General features: G+C 35.9%; 1 protein-coding gene across 1 annotated transcript in view; it reads left to right on the forward strand.

Annotated features, from left to right (window-relative positions):
* The window catches only part of EYS (EGF-like photoreceptor maintenance factor), a 1,804,868-nt gene that overhangs the window by 648,813 nt on the left and 1,140,296 nt on the right, over window positions 1-15,759 (forward strand). The window contains 1 exon segment of the mRNA XM_089333540.1: window positions 13,707-13,894. Within this exon segment, the coding sequence (XP_089189666.1) occupies window positions 13,707-13,894 (188 nt within the window).

Below are 15,759 nucleotides of genomic sequence, written 5' to 3' on the forward strand. Positions count from 1 at the left end.
AGTGAAATGGACACTATGAGAGACAGTGACATGAGCAGCCCTTGTCTAGACTGTTGAGGAACAACTTACTATTTGGTTCCTTTAGTATTTTTGTTGTTGTTGTTGTTGTTGCTTGGTTTGCTCTACACAAGTCCACTGGTTGAACTCTGCAAACAATGCACAACCATTCTTAATAATTTAAAAATTAACAGAAAAGAAAATTGATCTCTGTGAAACATGGGAGTGGGAATAAGAGAGTAAGGCACATACTTACTCAGACCTACCTCCAATGGTGGAACTAGAAATGTGCCAGGGGATTTCAACTCAACTTTACCAAGGAGGCAGGTACCAATGCCAGCACATTTGGTAACGTGATAAGTATAAATACACAACCAATGAAAAAGGGTAAGTGTCGAAGAGATTTCACAAATAAGACCAGTGTAAGCAAATAATGAAGGATAGAATCAAAAGGGAGAGAATGATCCTGTGGGGGAAGCAGGACACACAGCAGACTCATAGAATGGCAAACGCCCAAAACAGCACTCCTGCCTCAGAATCAACCCTTGGGACATTCGGATCTGACTAAAAGGTCCATGAGAGTCTCACAGGAATGGAAAGCCATGACACGGTGGCAAAAAACAATCTAAATGAAAGATCTTGGTGAACAAGACCCCAGCAGAAGGATCAGGCCATCAAGGAGAGAGGCGCCTTTCTCTGAAGGGAGGAAGGAACCTCCACTGTGCTATGGCCTTGACTAAACAAATTCAGAGTTGGTGAACTCAAGGGGCTTCCATAGGCTAGACAGCTCATAGCAAGAGTTTCGGGTGATTGCTGACATCATAAATAAGAGTGCCAATTGTTAAATCAACAACGGGAGTCACTGGGTTCATGCTCCCCATGTAGGATCTCTGTCCTTAATGTGTTTAACTATGAAACTCAAAAACAACACTACTAGTTGAACAATACCCTATACCTGGTTCGGTTGTGTGAGTGCAGCCTGTTGAAATCCCTGCTTAGTATATACTAAGTTGATCTTCAGTATATGAAGGTAATTGAAAATGAAACGTGATGAAGGGCGGGATGGGAGAGGGAGTGGGAGAGAGGAGGGCCACGGGAGGGAGGGAGGTTGGGGGGGGAAGCCACAACAATACAAAAGTTGCATTTTATATTCTACTTTAAACTATTGGTTGAACAAAAAAAAAAAAAAAAAAAAAAAAAAAAATACACAATTACTCTTAGGTGTTTAATTAATGCTATAACTAGTACTCAAATAGTATTTTACACTTTGTGTTTCTGTGTGGGAGCAAAATGTGGAATTTTTTACTTAATATACGCTAAATTGAAAAAAAAATCTATATGGGCAACAGTGCTGTGGCTTACCAGGTAAAGCCACCTCTTCCATTGCTGGTATCCCATATGGGCTCTGGTTCAAGTTCTGGCTGCTCCACTTCTGATCCTGCTCTCTGCTATGGCCTGGGAAAGCAGTGGAAGATGGCTCAAGTCCTTGGGCCCCTGCACCCACGTGGGAGACCCAGAAAGAGCTCCTGGTCCTGGCTTTAGATGGGCCCAGTTCCAGCTACTGCCGCCATTTCAGGGGTGAATCAGCAAATGGAAGACTTCTCTCTCTCTGTCTCTGCCTCTCTGTAACTCAGCCTTTCAAAAAAATAATCTACCTGTATGTTTCCAGATGGTTTTCCAAACATTTTTATTTAAACATAAATGCAAGCTCATTATCCTCATTACTAAATGACTTTGTTTCACTTAGTGTATCATAAGAACTATTGCATTAAAATTCATAGAATCCTGACTCAATCTTTCTAATAGCTACAAAGTGTTCCAAATAAATGTTGAAAAAACAGTTACTTAATGAGAGTTTGAGCACGCCAACTACTCTGGATCCTATTAAATTAACTCATTTTTAATAAAGATTTACTAATTTGTTGGAAAAATGCAATATGTTGTGAATTTAATTTATATTTCCCCAGGTTTCTACCAAGATTTAGCACTTTTCCCTAAGATTGCTTACCATTTGTATCTCTTTGTTCCTTCATCTATAGCCTTTGGCCTGAAATGCATTGTTTTGACTTTCTTTCTCTTTTCTTTTTGGTTTACATATACTAAAGTAAAAATGAAATCTACTAGGTTCTAGCAATTTGTAAATCTTTAGAACATTCTTATTCAATTTCTACATTGTGCATGTATCCACTTTCCCTTTTTTGGGACACTGGGCTCTGTATATTTCCTTAGAAAATCCCTTTATACAATAATCTTGTTTTCTTTTTTTTAAGATTTATTTATTTTATTGAAAATCAGAGTTACACAGAGAGAAGGAGAGGCAGAGAGAGAGAGAGAGAGGTTTTCCATCCACTGGAACACTCCAATTGGCTGCAATGGCCAGAGCTGCGCCAATCCAAAGCCAGGAGCCAGGAGATTCTTCCAGGTCTCCTACCAGGATACAGGGGCCCAAGGGCTTGACTCATTCTCCACTTCTCTCCCAGGCCATAGCAGAGACCTGGATAGGAAGTGGAGCAGCCGGGACTCGAACCAGTGCCCATATGGGATGCCAGCACTGCAAGCGGTGGCTTTACCTGTTATGCCACAGCGCCATCCCCCTAAAATAATCTTTAATATATTTTCTTACTCTTATATGCTACAACTTTATGTTAAACATTGCTGTTTGGTGTTTAAACCCATACTGAATATTTTATTATAATTGATAAAAGGGATTTAATTTAATGTTTCAATAGAAATATAATAAATTTTCCAATAACTTAGACAAATATGGCTATTATTTCTCTTTTGATTCGAGGGTGCTTCACTTTTTATACACTAAATCTATCAGTTTGAGGATGATTGTGTTTCTCTGATTTTTTTAATTCCATCCATCAGTATCATCTTATTATTTTAGTGCAATGGAATTTTTCTATTTCTTTTAATTCTATTTCTTTTTTAGTTTAAAAATTTATTTTTAAACATTTTGCCACATTCCCTTCAAATATAGATTATGTGCATATACGTATACTATTTTTCTTGAAGATAGTGATAAATAGATATTCATAGATAGAGATTAATAAGACAAAGAGATTAACAATCATGTCCATTACATGGTGAAAAAAGGGTAAATGGTCACTTATGATTCAGTGAAGCAATATTTAAAACGTATTTTTTACTAATATGTTAAGTGCACTATAAATGTACCTTTTGGTCATTTGTTCTGTAAAGATCAAATATTTACGAGAAAACAAAATACCATAATTACCAGACACATCTCCTTTGCTTTCATTTCCACTTGAATGTGTTCTCTCAGTTCTCTCTCTGTGTCTCTCTCTCTCTATCATCAGCAACAGCATCCATTTTCTCTCTTATTTATTAGTTGACCTATTTATCTTCAGCTTCTCTGCTGCAATGCCTAGGTTAACAGCTTCTGCAGGACATTCAAGAACCAAAATCCAAATATGTCTTCCAGGCTACAGAGATAAGAACAGTGGAGATACTTGAACAGTACCAATTAAGAGGGGTCCATATGAGGCACATTGTTACAAGGGAACCTGATTGGGAAGGGAAAAAGCATAGTTTATTGAAAAGCTGGAAGCAGAAATTCATAAAATTACTTTTTTTGTTTGTTTTTGTAAAGTTGACAATTTGAGTTAAGTTCTGAAAATTGGAATTAATACTAGGGAAAAACAAACTTGACAGACCATGGAAGAAATACCTTGGGTAGTGAAAAGTGCATTTACCATTTTTTGTGTACACACAAGTCCATATACACATAAGCAAGAGAGTAGAGTAGCATAGAAAGCATCTACTTATCTTTCAACTTGAGAGCACTGGGAAAAATGGCCCGCATTCTTCTAATGCAAAATTTGCTGCATGATGGGGCTTTTTATATGATAAAATTATATGTATTTTGGAAGGACTAGTGTTTGACATAATTGTTAACTTTGAGTTTCTCGCATCCCATATCAGAGGCATAGGTTTGACGTCTCACCTCTACTCATGTGTCCAGCCTTTTGCTAATGCACATTTTTTGAGGCAGCAGAGGCTGTTTCAAGTAGTTGAGTCTCTGGCACACATCTTGAAGATCTGGATTTAGTTCCTGGCTTCTGCCTCCAGCTAGGCACAGCACCACTTGTTACAGACATTTGGGGAGTCAATCAATGAATGGTATATTTCTCTCTGTATCTCTGCCTTTAAAATAAATTTTAAAAACCAAAATTTTAGAAAATTATTATCAATTTTGTCTACCATGTGTATTATATAGCACTTTATATTTTTAACATTATTTATTAGTATACATAGGATCTGACATTCCAAAGGTGTTTTTTTTTTTATATCTAAATTTACTGAATCACAAAATTCTAAAGTATCTGTTGTTGGCAAGGTTAAAAGAAACATATTCAAGAAATCCTAGTATTTTTCTCATCTTATTTCTACTTGTAATCCACTTCCTCCTCTATTTGCTATTCAGGTAAGATTTGAGTTGAAATCATCTCCTCACCAAATGGTAGACTGTTTCCCACAAATCTTTTTAGAGAGTATCCAGTATCTATCCATTTCTGTTATTTGGTCTTTATTTACTTTTTCAGGGGTACTCAGGCCTCAAAACATGCCAAATGCAATAAACAAGAACTCTGAAAAAGATACTATGCATTTTTTAGCATTTTTATTTTTTACATATAAAAAGAAAACAAACTTCCTGTATTTCATATATACACTTTTAAAAGCATAATGGTACTTCCTGTCTTACCCTTCGTCACTCCCTCACCCCTACCCCCTCCTTTTCTTATTTTTAGTTTAATCTTTACAATGGCATACTTTCAGTTTTCTTTATAATCACAAGTCTAACCTTCCACTAAATAAAGAATTCCACAACAATAAGTAGAAAAACCGCTAGGACACTCCCTTGGTCTTTACCATAAGTAATATCTCACAAGGGAGAACATTTATTACACATTAAATACAGGCTGCTTTTTCATTTTCTCTACCATACAAATGATTCCACAGTATTATATCTGGTTCTAATTTATTTTTGCTAGTATTCTATTGTGTAGATGTTCCAGTGTTTATCTAATCAGTATCCTCCTCTTGATATTCAAGATATTTTATGTGTATTGGTCTTAAATTTACTTTAATAGATGAGATACAAAAGTTTCAGTTAAGCATACTCTATTTCACAGCAGAAAATATCAGTAGAACTTTTAAGACTTTCTCTTGCTCATTTGTCTATGCTTGCTTCCTTTTGGCCTTCAGTATTCCTTCCCTAGTAAAAAAATAAAATATTCCTAATAAACACACTATGCTTGGATGTTTATTAAGACTCATTTACTAATAATATATTTTGGAAAATAGGACTATTACTTCAAGGTATTTGTATCATTTATTTATTTAAGTGACAGTGACAGTATGTTCTCCCAGATACTTGATTCTCTATCACACTGTTTGCCCTGTCCTATAATTCTTGAGTCTGTAGGTTAGGGGCAGATCTTGATCACTACCCAGGTTTAAAAGTGAGCCTACCCATAAATCAGAAGAGCCAAATGGGAGATGAGAGAATAAAGAGCATTTACATTTATTTTCCCAGCCCCTCTTGTTCACCAACACCATTACAATGCTACATATTCCTTAATAACATCTATTCAAAGTGTTCTCAATCTTTTTCAGTACTTGACCTGCACTAAGTTCTCAACTCCCGGCTTTGGTGTGGCCTAGCTTAGCTGTTGTGTCCATGTAGGTAATAAATTGGTGGATGGTGACCTCTCTCTGTCTCTCTTTCAAATTAAAAATTAAAAATAAAAGATGTTGAATTAGGGTTCTTGAAAGAAATACAACCAATGGTATCACTCAAGGCCTGAGTACCAAAGGAGATGTGTAAAGCCCAGTCTGAGGCCCAGAGAAGATAAGATCAGATATCTCAGCTAAAACAGAGAAAGGGTAAAAAGGAGTAAATTCCTCCTTCTTCTGCCTTGTGTTCTGTCAGGCTCTCCATGTACTTATGCAGTTTGGACTGGTAATCTGCTTTCTTCCAACTGCCTTTGTCATCCATGAATATCATCATAGACACTTCTATAAATATTGTTTAATATAGGTACTCCATGACCAGTCAAGCTGATACATAAAATCAGACATTGTAGATATCTTCTGCAACACTTTTTTTCCTAACTTGAGGAAATAGGTGTGTTTATTAAATGTTGCAATTTTTAAGAATGTTTTTGAAATTCTATATATCTTTCAAAAAAATTAGGAAGTTCGTGTCATGAATTTGGCATTATTTGTAGCTCCATCCCTTATACACATTCTTTCTAGTGTTTCATTTGCTTTTGCATCCCAAGATGATTCTGGGACAATGGTTTTGTTTTTATGCTTTTTAACGGTCTTCTTTCCCAGAATTTCTGCCAGGAACAATTTCAAGGAAAACATAAAAAGTTTCCTTTCAAGAATTACAACTTTGATATTTTATAATCTTTTCTTTATAAAATAATCTGAAACTGTAACTTAAGATTAATCTGAGACTCAAACAAAATCTTTTCTATTTTAGCTACTTCAGTTCCATATTCAATCATGTAAGTTTAGATGGAAGAAAAAACAGTAAGTGGATATTATACAAGGATGAATCTTAAGGTATAGGTAGTCTTTACTATGTAGGTTATCATATGTACAAACTCTGTAGCCAAAACATTTTGTAAGAGAGAAATCAAGACTTTGTACTACAATGAGCCTTAGGTTGGAATTATAGGCATTTAGTGTCTATGTAGTTTCATTCTGTTATAATCTTGCTTAAGACCTTACTGACCTATACCAGTGCCCTTATGCTCTGTGAATGAAATAGTACAGATGGATGAGATTCTTGCTGTCCAATGTCTAGTCCATGGCCTAATAACATAAGGATCACCAATGGGATTGATAGAAATAGAGAAACTCAAGCCTGCAACCTACTGTGTTTGAATATGCAATTTAAAGAATGACTCTGGATATTCATATGCAACTTAAGTTTAAGAAACACTAGGGTACATTAATGGAACTACAGGAAGTTCAGATAATTCTGTGAAGTTTAACATGCAATACAGATGATAGGGTATAATTAATATCATATCCTGTTCCTTCACTTCACTATAACAATTCCTATGTATCTTTTTTAAAGGCATTGTTTTTCTCAGATGTACAGTTTATAAATATTTTCTCCAATTGTCAGTTGCCTCTTCACTTTGTTGTTTCCTCTGCTCTACATAAGCTTCTTAGCTTGGTGTAATCCCATTTGTCTATTTTTGCTTTAATTGCCTGTGCTTTTGAAGTCTTTTCCAAGAAGTCTTTGCCTATGTCTTGCTGTGTTTCCTTCCTCTCTGTTTTCCTCTAGAAATTTGATAGTTTCAGGTTTTAGGTTTAGAATTGATCCACTGTGAGTTGACTTGTCATAGGGAATAAGGTAGGGGTCTTATTCTCTACTTCTGCATGCAGAGATCCAATTTTCCAGACATCATTTGTTGAAGAGATTGTCCTTTATCCAGGGAGTGATTTTAGCTCCTTTGTTAGTTGGTTGCAGATATGTGGATTAATTTCTGCAGTTTCTAATCAGTTCCATTGGTCCACATGTTTATTGTGCCATTACCAGACTGTTTTGATTGTAACTGCCCTGTAGTATATCTTGAAATCTGGTATTTTGATTCATCAAACTTTGAATTGTTTAAGATTGCTTTAGCTATTTGGCGCTTGTGTTTCTATATGAATTCAAGGGCACTTTTTTCTAGATCTGATAAGAGTGTTCTTGGGACCACATTGAATCTGTGAATTGCTTTGGGTTAGTATGGTATCTTGAGGATATTAATTCTTCCATTCCATGAACATGGAAGCTTTTTCCATTTTTTGTGTGTTGTTCTATTTCTTAATGTTTTACACTTTTCATTATAGAGATCTTTCATGTCATTGTTTAAGTTTATCTCAAGGTATTTAAAAATTTTTGTAGCTATTGTGAATAGATAAGCAAGTTCTTTCTCACCCATGGCATGGTTTGCATATATAAATACTATTGATTTCTGTATGTTGATTTTGTGTCTTGCAACTTTGCAAACTCTCTTATGAGTTCCAATAATCTGAGAATAAAAATATTAAGAGGCCTTTGCCGTGACTCACTTGGCTAATCCTCCGCCTGTGGCACCGGCACACCGGGTTCTAGTCCCGGTCGGGGCTCCGGATTCTGTCCCGGTTACCCCTCTTCCAGGCCAGCTCTCTGCTGTAGCCAGGGAGTGCAGTGGAGGATGGCCCAAGTGCTTGGGCCCTGCACCCCATGGTAGACCAGGATAAGTACCTGGCTCCTGCCATCGGATCAGCGCGGTGCGCCGGCGGGCAGCCGCGGCAGCCATTGGAGGGTGAACCAACGGCAAAGGAAGACCTTTCTCTCTGTCTTTCTCTCTCTCACTATCCACTCTGCCTGTCAAAAAAAAAAAAAAAAAAAAAAAAAAAAAAAAAGGAATGGGCTTAGGGCTGGCTCCATGGTTCACTTGGTTAATCCTTTGCCTGCAGTGCCAGCATCCCATATGGGCACTGGGTTCTAGTCCTGGCTGCTCCTCTTCCAGTCCAGCTCTCTGCTGTGGCCTGGGAAGGCAGTGGAGAATGGCCCAGGTGCTTGGGCGCCTGCACCCACATGGGAGACCAGGAGGAAGCACCTGGCTCCTAGCTTCGGATCGTCATAGTTCCGGCTGCAGTGGCCATAGCGGGGTGAACCAAGGGAAAAGGAAGACCTTTCTCTCTTGTCTCTCTCACTGTCTATAACTCTACCTGTCAAATAAATAAATAAAATCTTTAAAAAAAAAAAAGAAATGGACTAAGTATATGAACAGGCATTTTTTACAGGCTGAAATACTAGTGGTCAATAGGAACTTGAAAAGATGCTCAGGATCACTAGCCATCAAGGTAATGCAAATAAAAACCACAATATTTCACCTCACCCCAGTTAAAATGACTCTCATTCAGAAATCAAAAAATTACAAATGCTTGTAAGGAGTTAATAAAAGCTACTTTAATACTATAAATTTAATACTATAAATTGACAATGTAAACTAATACAGCCATCATGGAAGACAGTGTGGAGGTTCCTCAGAAATCTGAAAATAGATCTACCATATGACTCAGCCATCTTACTCCTGGGAATTTTTCCTAAAGGAATGAATTCAGCAAATGAAGAAGTTATCTGTACCTCCATGTTAATAGCAGTTCAATTCACAATATTTAAGATATGGAATCAACCCATCATCTGGCGACTGAAAAAGAAATTGTGGTTTATATACATGACAGAATACTACTCATCCATAAAAAAAAATGAAGTCCTGTCTTTCACAATAAATTGGATGCCATTTCAGTCGATTATGCTTAGTGAAATAAGCCAGTCCCCAAATGATAAATACCATGTGTTTGTGATAACTAATAAATAGAATACAAAAATGTAATGTCTATGAGTGAAATTGAATGTTTATAGCTCTTATATATACTCCTGAGGAACAGTGGTTTTTCTATTTGCCACTTGTTGAATTCTTTAATGGAGGATTGATCATGGGATTATATAGTAAATTGAATGACTGTGATTGCAAAAATTAAATAACATAAGAAAGGAAGATAGAGGAAGTGTGGGAATGAGAGAGGAAGGCAGTGTGGGAAGTAACATTATGTTATTAAAACTGTATATATGAAATGCATAAAATATATAACTTTATATATATAAATTTAAAAAGTTAAAAAATGCATTTTGTTTCTGCAAGATCTTATTTGAAGCAAATAGTCCACTACTTTAAAATACCATTGTTTAAAAAATAAATAAAATAAATAAATATAACACATAGTATTATGAGAGACATACTATGATAAAGATGTTCTCAGAAAGCAGCTTTCTATTTTTCACAGCAGTTCAGCAATCATAGGATCATTTGGATCACACCACATCCCTCAGAGTACAGCTATCTCAGTCAGCAAGATAACTGTCACATTTACTTACCAACCCAGCTATCATTTTTCTCAAAGAATTACACAATGAATATATCACTGCTCAGTTGCTTTCACACCCCTCTACATTTCCTGGCATGACATTGTGAGTACATGTTGAATGGATATAGCACTGGGGTCTAGTTCAGTTGTCTACTGGATCCCTCCTAGCTTCTATTCCTCTCTTAAATAGCTTTGTTCTTTCTTTTATTTTCTGAAATTATGTTAGTGATTTCTTCCTGGGATGTACTTTATTATATTAAATTGAAGATAGCAAAGTAAAATAAATGATGAACAAAAGGAAAAACATCCTCCTCAATATTTGAAATACAAGGGTCAAGAACTTTGAATGACAATTTGATTTTCTCTGAAAAAGAATTACTTTTGTTTTTCCCATTAAGCCTTCTAATTAATTTAGTAAAAGATTCTTATGAACCCTAGAGGCAGAATTCTTGGCAGTCGAAAAGCTATCCCTTTCTTCCTATGGGAGCTGTAATCCAATTAGTTTATGTAATTATTTATAATAAAGCATTATTTATCCAGCCATAAGGCTAAGAGGGAAATATTTTCATGCCATTCCTGTGAAATTCTGCATTTACATCCTATAAATTGGCAATATCTACAGGAAGACAGCTAAGTGTCCTTTGTGATCATAGGAGTGCACGTTTTCACCATAGCTAGAGTAACTATCAGAACGGCATTCAAGTTTTTAAAAACAGGGGCCAGTATTGTGGCACAGTGGTTTAAGTCACCATGCGTGATGCTGGCATTCCATGTAGGGATTGGTTCAAGTTCTGGATGCTCCACTTCTGATCCAAGTCCCTGCTAATATGCCTGAGAAAACGAAGATGGCCCAAGTCCTTGGGCCCCTGCACTCATCAGGGAGAGCAAGATGTGGTTCCAGGCTCCTGGTTTCAGCCTGTCCCAGCACTAGCCATTGCAGCCATTTGAGAAGTGATCCAGCAGATGAAAAGTCAGTTCTCTCTCTCACCCTCTGTCACTCTCCCTCTCCTTCCCCCCTCCATCCCCTCCCTCCCTCTCTAACTTTGCCTCTCAAATAAATAAATCATTAAAAACAAAACCAGCAAACAAAAAAGCCATGCATCTAGTTCTATCACTTGAGTAAGAGTAAAAGATCATCATGTGGGTTCCATGCAAGACCTGAGTTTGAATACTCAAGGGAACATAATCCTTTTCATACTGGAAATAACATTATTGCAACTATATGATAATCCTGATAAATCTGTATTTTTCCACTGGGTATATATTATGAATACAGTGGCTTCCATATTGGCCTTTTCAGTTTAAGCTTTGATTTATAATAATTAATGATAGTTATAAAAATTATACCTTTCCAGGGCAAAATGTTAAAGAAATATTTCATATTTGTATATATTCCTGAGGATATATTGACTTGAGACCCTAGAGCACAAATTACTCTAATTTGTGTATGTTCATTAAGAAATTCTGGGTACATAACACATTGAAGGTAAATAAATAACAGTTTTACTAATAATTTCATGACTTTCCATAAATTATTTCTCATGATTATAGGTGCAAATTATTCCAGTTAACACTGTTGAAAATGATGGTATATTATATTTATTGTAAACTTAAGATGTACATGTTACAATATAGTAGAAATTAAATATAAAGAGAAATGCATTTGATTTTCAAATCAAGTGGCAAATGTTTAAATAAAAATCTTGCAAGCCCTTTGGCCTTCAGAATGTAAGGGGAAGGAAGATGACATTTACTGAACAAGTTTCATGTTGCAATCACAGTGCCAGATATTTCATATTCATGTATTTTTATTTTATTTGGCTTGATAGCAACCTTGTGAAGTTGGTGATATTATTTTGCGTACAAATTTAGTTATAATAAAATATCATTATGTAAGTAAACTAGATTGTAAAAATAGTCTCAAATTTAAAAAATAAGCGACATGTATTATCCAGATTCTTCTCACTCAAAAATCCCATGTGCTTCTACGACTGTAATTTTCAGAAATGCTGGATGTAAATATTGAAGATTGCAGAAGCAAAACTGGGTAATTAAAAGACAGTGAAATACTGTTTTTCATAACAAAATGGATGCAGTTGGTGACCATTATGGTCAGTGAAGCAAGCCAGTCCTCAAAAGGCAAATATTATATATTTTCTCTGATTTTTGGTAACTAATGTTTAGAGACAAAAATGTAATGTAGTTGAGTGAAATTGACATTTTGATATTTAATTATTTATTATAACCATGTCTATATCCTAACAAGCAATGATCTTTCTATTCACTACTAGTTGAGTTATTTAATTAAGTTTGTGACTATAAAGTAATTGAAATTAAAAGAAAAATAACAAAGGAAAGATGAGTAAGGATGGCATGGAGGGAGGAAAGTAGGAGGTATTTTATGCTTAAAACAAAACTATATATGAAATACATGAACTCTTCCTTTTTTTTTTTTTTTTTTTTTTTTTTTTTTTTTTTGACAGGCAGAGTGGACAGTGAGAGAGAGAGACAGAGAGAGAAAGGTCTTCCTTTTGCCGTTGGTTCACCCTCCAATGGCCGCCGCTGCAGCCGGCGCACCGCGCTGATCCTGGCAGGAGCCAGGAGCCAGGTGCTTTTCCTGGTCTCCCATGGGGTGCAGGGCCCAAGCACCTGGGCCATCCTCCACTGCACTCCCTGGCCACAGCAGAGAGCTGGCCTGGAAGAGGGGCAACCGGGACAGAATCCGGCGCCCCAACCGGGACTAGAACCCGGTGTGCCGGCGCCGCAAGGTGGAGGATTAGCCTATTGAGCCACGGCGCCGGCTTGAACTCTTCCCTTTTTATAATCAAAATTTTTAAAATTAAAATGATTAGATTCAGATCTCAAATATTATAAATGTTGGAGTTTATTAGAAAGATATAACTATTATAAAATTTTGTTCCAAGTTCATGATTTACAGAGAATTCCATTGGAAGATAATGAAAGCGCCATTAATCATTGCCATAGGACAGCAGACTTAAATGGGCTGTCCCAGCGACACTGGAATATATGAGTATTTTTGAAATTAAGGGTCAACAGATTCCTGATTTTATCTACAGAGGGTATTTTCATATTATTATATATTATATATATCATACTATCATAATATTATATATTACATATATGAGGTAGAGAGTTCTCTACCTTAGTACTTGCTTTTTATTCTTTTAAGTTGCCTTAATTCATTTGAGAGGCAGACAGACATGCAGAGAGACAGACAGGTAGTGTCCCCATCCACTGGTTCACTCCCCAAATGCACATAGAAGGACTGGGAGGAGATCAAAGCCAAGAACCAAAAGTAAATCCAGGTCTCTCACATGAGTCTCAGGAACCCATTCATCAGCGCCATCACTTGCTACCTGCCAGAGTGTGAATAGGTAGAGAGCTAGGATTAGAAATAGGAGCCTGGTGTCAAACCCCAGACATTCTGATGTGGCATCTGGACATCATAGCTAGCATCTTAAATACTAGACCAAAAGGCTGTCCCTTTGCATGGTACATGTTTTAATAAAACTCAGTTATTTTTCTGGAAAATCAGTAACAGTTATTTGATAGATTATTTCTGATAATAAAAGATAGCAATCCAATTACATTCATGTGCAAGTAACTTGCTTAATAGAGGAGGGAAATATATGACATGCCTTTATACTAGTTTCATAAAATGTTTTTAATAAAACTATAAGTAAAATGGTTGGCATCACTATTGATAATTTAAATTTATGTTTCATTTCTTAATTTAGGACTGCAGTTCAATTACTTGTATGAATGAAGGCTTCTGTCAGGAGTCAATACATGGATTCACCTGCATTTGCCCACTTGGATACACAGGTGCATATTGTGAAAAAAGCTTTGAGCCTGAAATGAATTTAGTCCTTTGTCTGAATGGAGGGATTCGTGTTGATGGACCAGAACTCAATTTTGACTGTAGGTAAGTATATATATTTATTTGCAATTAACCAAATATACATTTGCAGAAGCTGTTAAACATCCATTAGTAATGCACTCTGAAATGTAGATACCAAGTTTCATCTTAAAAATATGTGATCACAATTTTGAAGTGAACAGTTATAAAAAAGCATCATATATTTTGGAGCACCATATATTTATAACAGTCCCATGTTTGATTTCATACTTTAATCATCCCTTATTTTATGTTTTATACCTCCTCTCCCTTTTAGAAATGGCCTTTTTATTCTTTTCTTCAATATAAAATTAAATAAATGATTTATACATATTTCACATGTATAGTGTAATACCTTGCCACAGATTCATTTCCATTATTGCCAAACCTGTCTTCTAGGATCTTAACAAGTTTTAAAAATATGAGTTTTTATATGAGTTATAATTTTTCACTATATTTTTAATGAATTATTTATGGTATATTTTTAAACTTCTTAGGTGATAAATTTTCATTTCCTTTATTTTTTATGATTGTATAATATGTATAATTGATTGGTCATTTGAGAATCCAGCTGCTATCTGTTCAATTTGTGAAATGTTAATTGAATCTAGGTTTTTAAGAAATATGTACACACATACTTTTCCCCTTTACTCCATTTCAGTCTGATTTATGATAAGCTAGTGTTAAGTGAAAATATCTGAATAACTGTTTTGTCATAATAGCTTGAAATCATTGACAGGTTCACCAACTGTATTTTGATACATATTTATGGCACCTAAAAAATTTCATGGAATGTGTAGTTAAAAGATAATCTTATTTTGGTGCAAAAAACATTTTTAAATCGATGTGTATGAGTAGTCTTCAATAAATTAGTAGAAAATGTATATTATTGAAAAAGGTATGCATATAAGTCAAAATGTTCTTGCACCAAAATAAAATTATAATTTATTTCCATTTTCCATGAAAGTTTTCTTTTAGAGAATTTTATTAAGACTTATTTATTCCTTTGAAAGACATAGATAGATTGGAGAGGGGCAGAGAAGAAGAAAAGGGGGCAAGAGAGATTAATCTTCTATCTGCTGGTTTACTCCCCAAATAGCCACAATGGTCACAATCTTCATCTGGGTCTCCCATGTGGTACAGGGGCCCAAGAACTTGGACCATCATCTGCTGCTTTCTCAGGAGCATTAGCAGAAAGCTACATTGGAGGTGGAGCAGCTGGGACATTAACCGGCAGTGGCTTTACCCAATATACCACAAAGCTGACCCATTCCACAAAAGTTTTGGTGTCCTGACTGTTGTTCCATAGTAAAGTGCATCTATTATGCATTTTAATCAATTATTTCTCTTTAACGTTTTGAAAAATTCTACGTTATATTAGTATTTTTGAAAGATTTATTTATTTATTTGAAAGAGTTACACAGAGATAGGAGAGGCAGAGAGGCAGAGAGGGAGAGAGAGGGAGAGAGAGAGACAGAGAGAGAGAGACCATCCATTGTTTCACTCCCTAATTGGTTACAAGTGCCAGAACTGTGCAAGGAGCCAGGAGTCTCCTCTGGGTCTCCCACATAAGTGCAGGCTCCCAAGGACTTGGGCCATCCTCTACAGCTTTCACATGCCATAGCAGAATGCTGGATAGGAAGTGGAGCAGCTGGTTCTTGAACCAGTGCCCACATGGGATGCCGGCATTGCAGGCAGCAGCCTAACACACTAAGCTGCAGCTCCGGTCCCCTTATATTAGTATTAAATACCATACTTTGTTCAACAACTAGGGCATGTTTTGTCCATTTAATTATTTTGTTCTTTACTGTACAAATTATTCTATTTGGTGAATATCTCTAGTAAATCACACTTAGATGCCAATTTCACATAAACTAGATACCGTTAACTAT

This window comes from Oryctolagus cuniculus, chromosome 5, assembly GCF_051225735.1.
Source record: "Oryctolagus cuniculus isolate XC-2025 breed Fujian yellow rabbit chromosome 5, ASM5122573v1, whole genome shotgun sequence".
Taxonomy (NCBI): Eukaryota; Metazoa; Chordata; class Mammalia; order Lagomorpha; family Leporidae; genus Oryctolagus; species Oryctolagus cuniculus.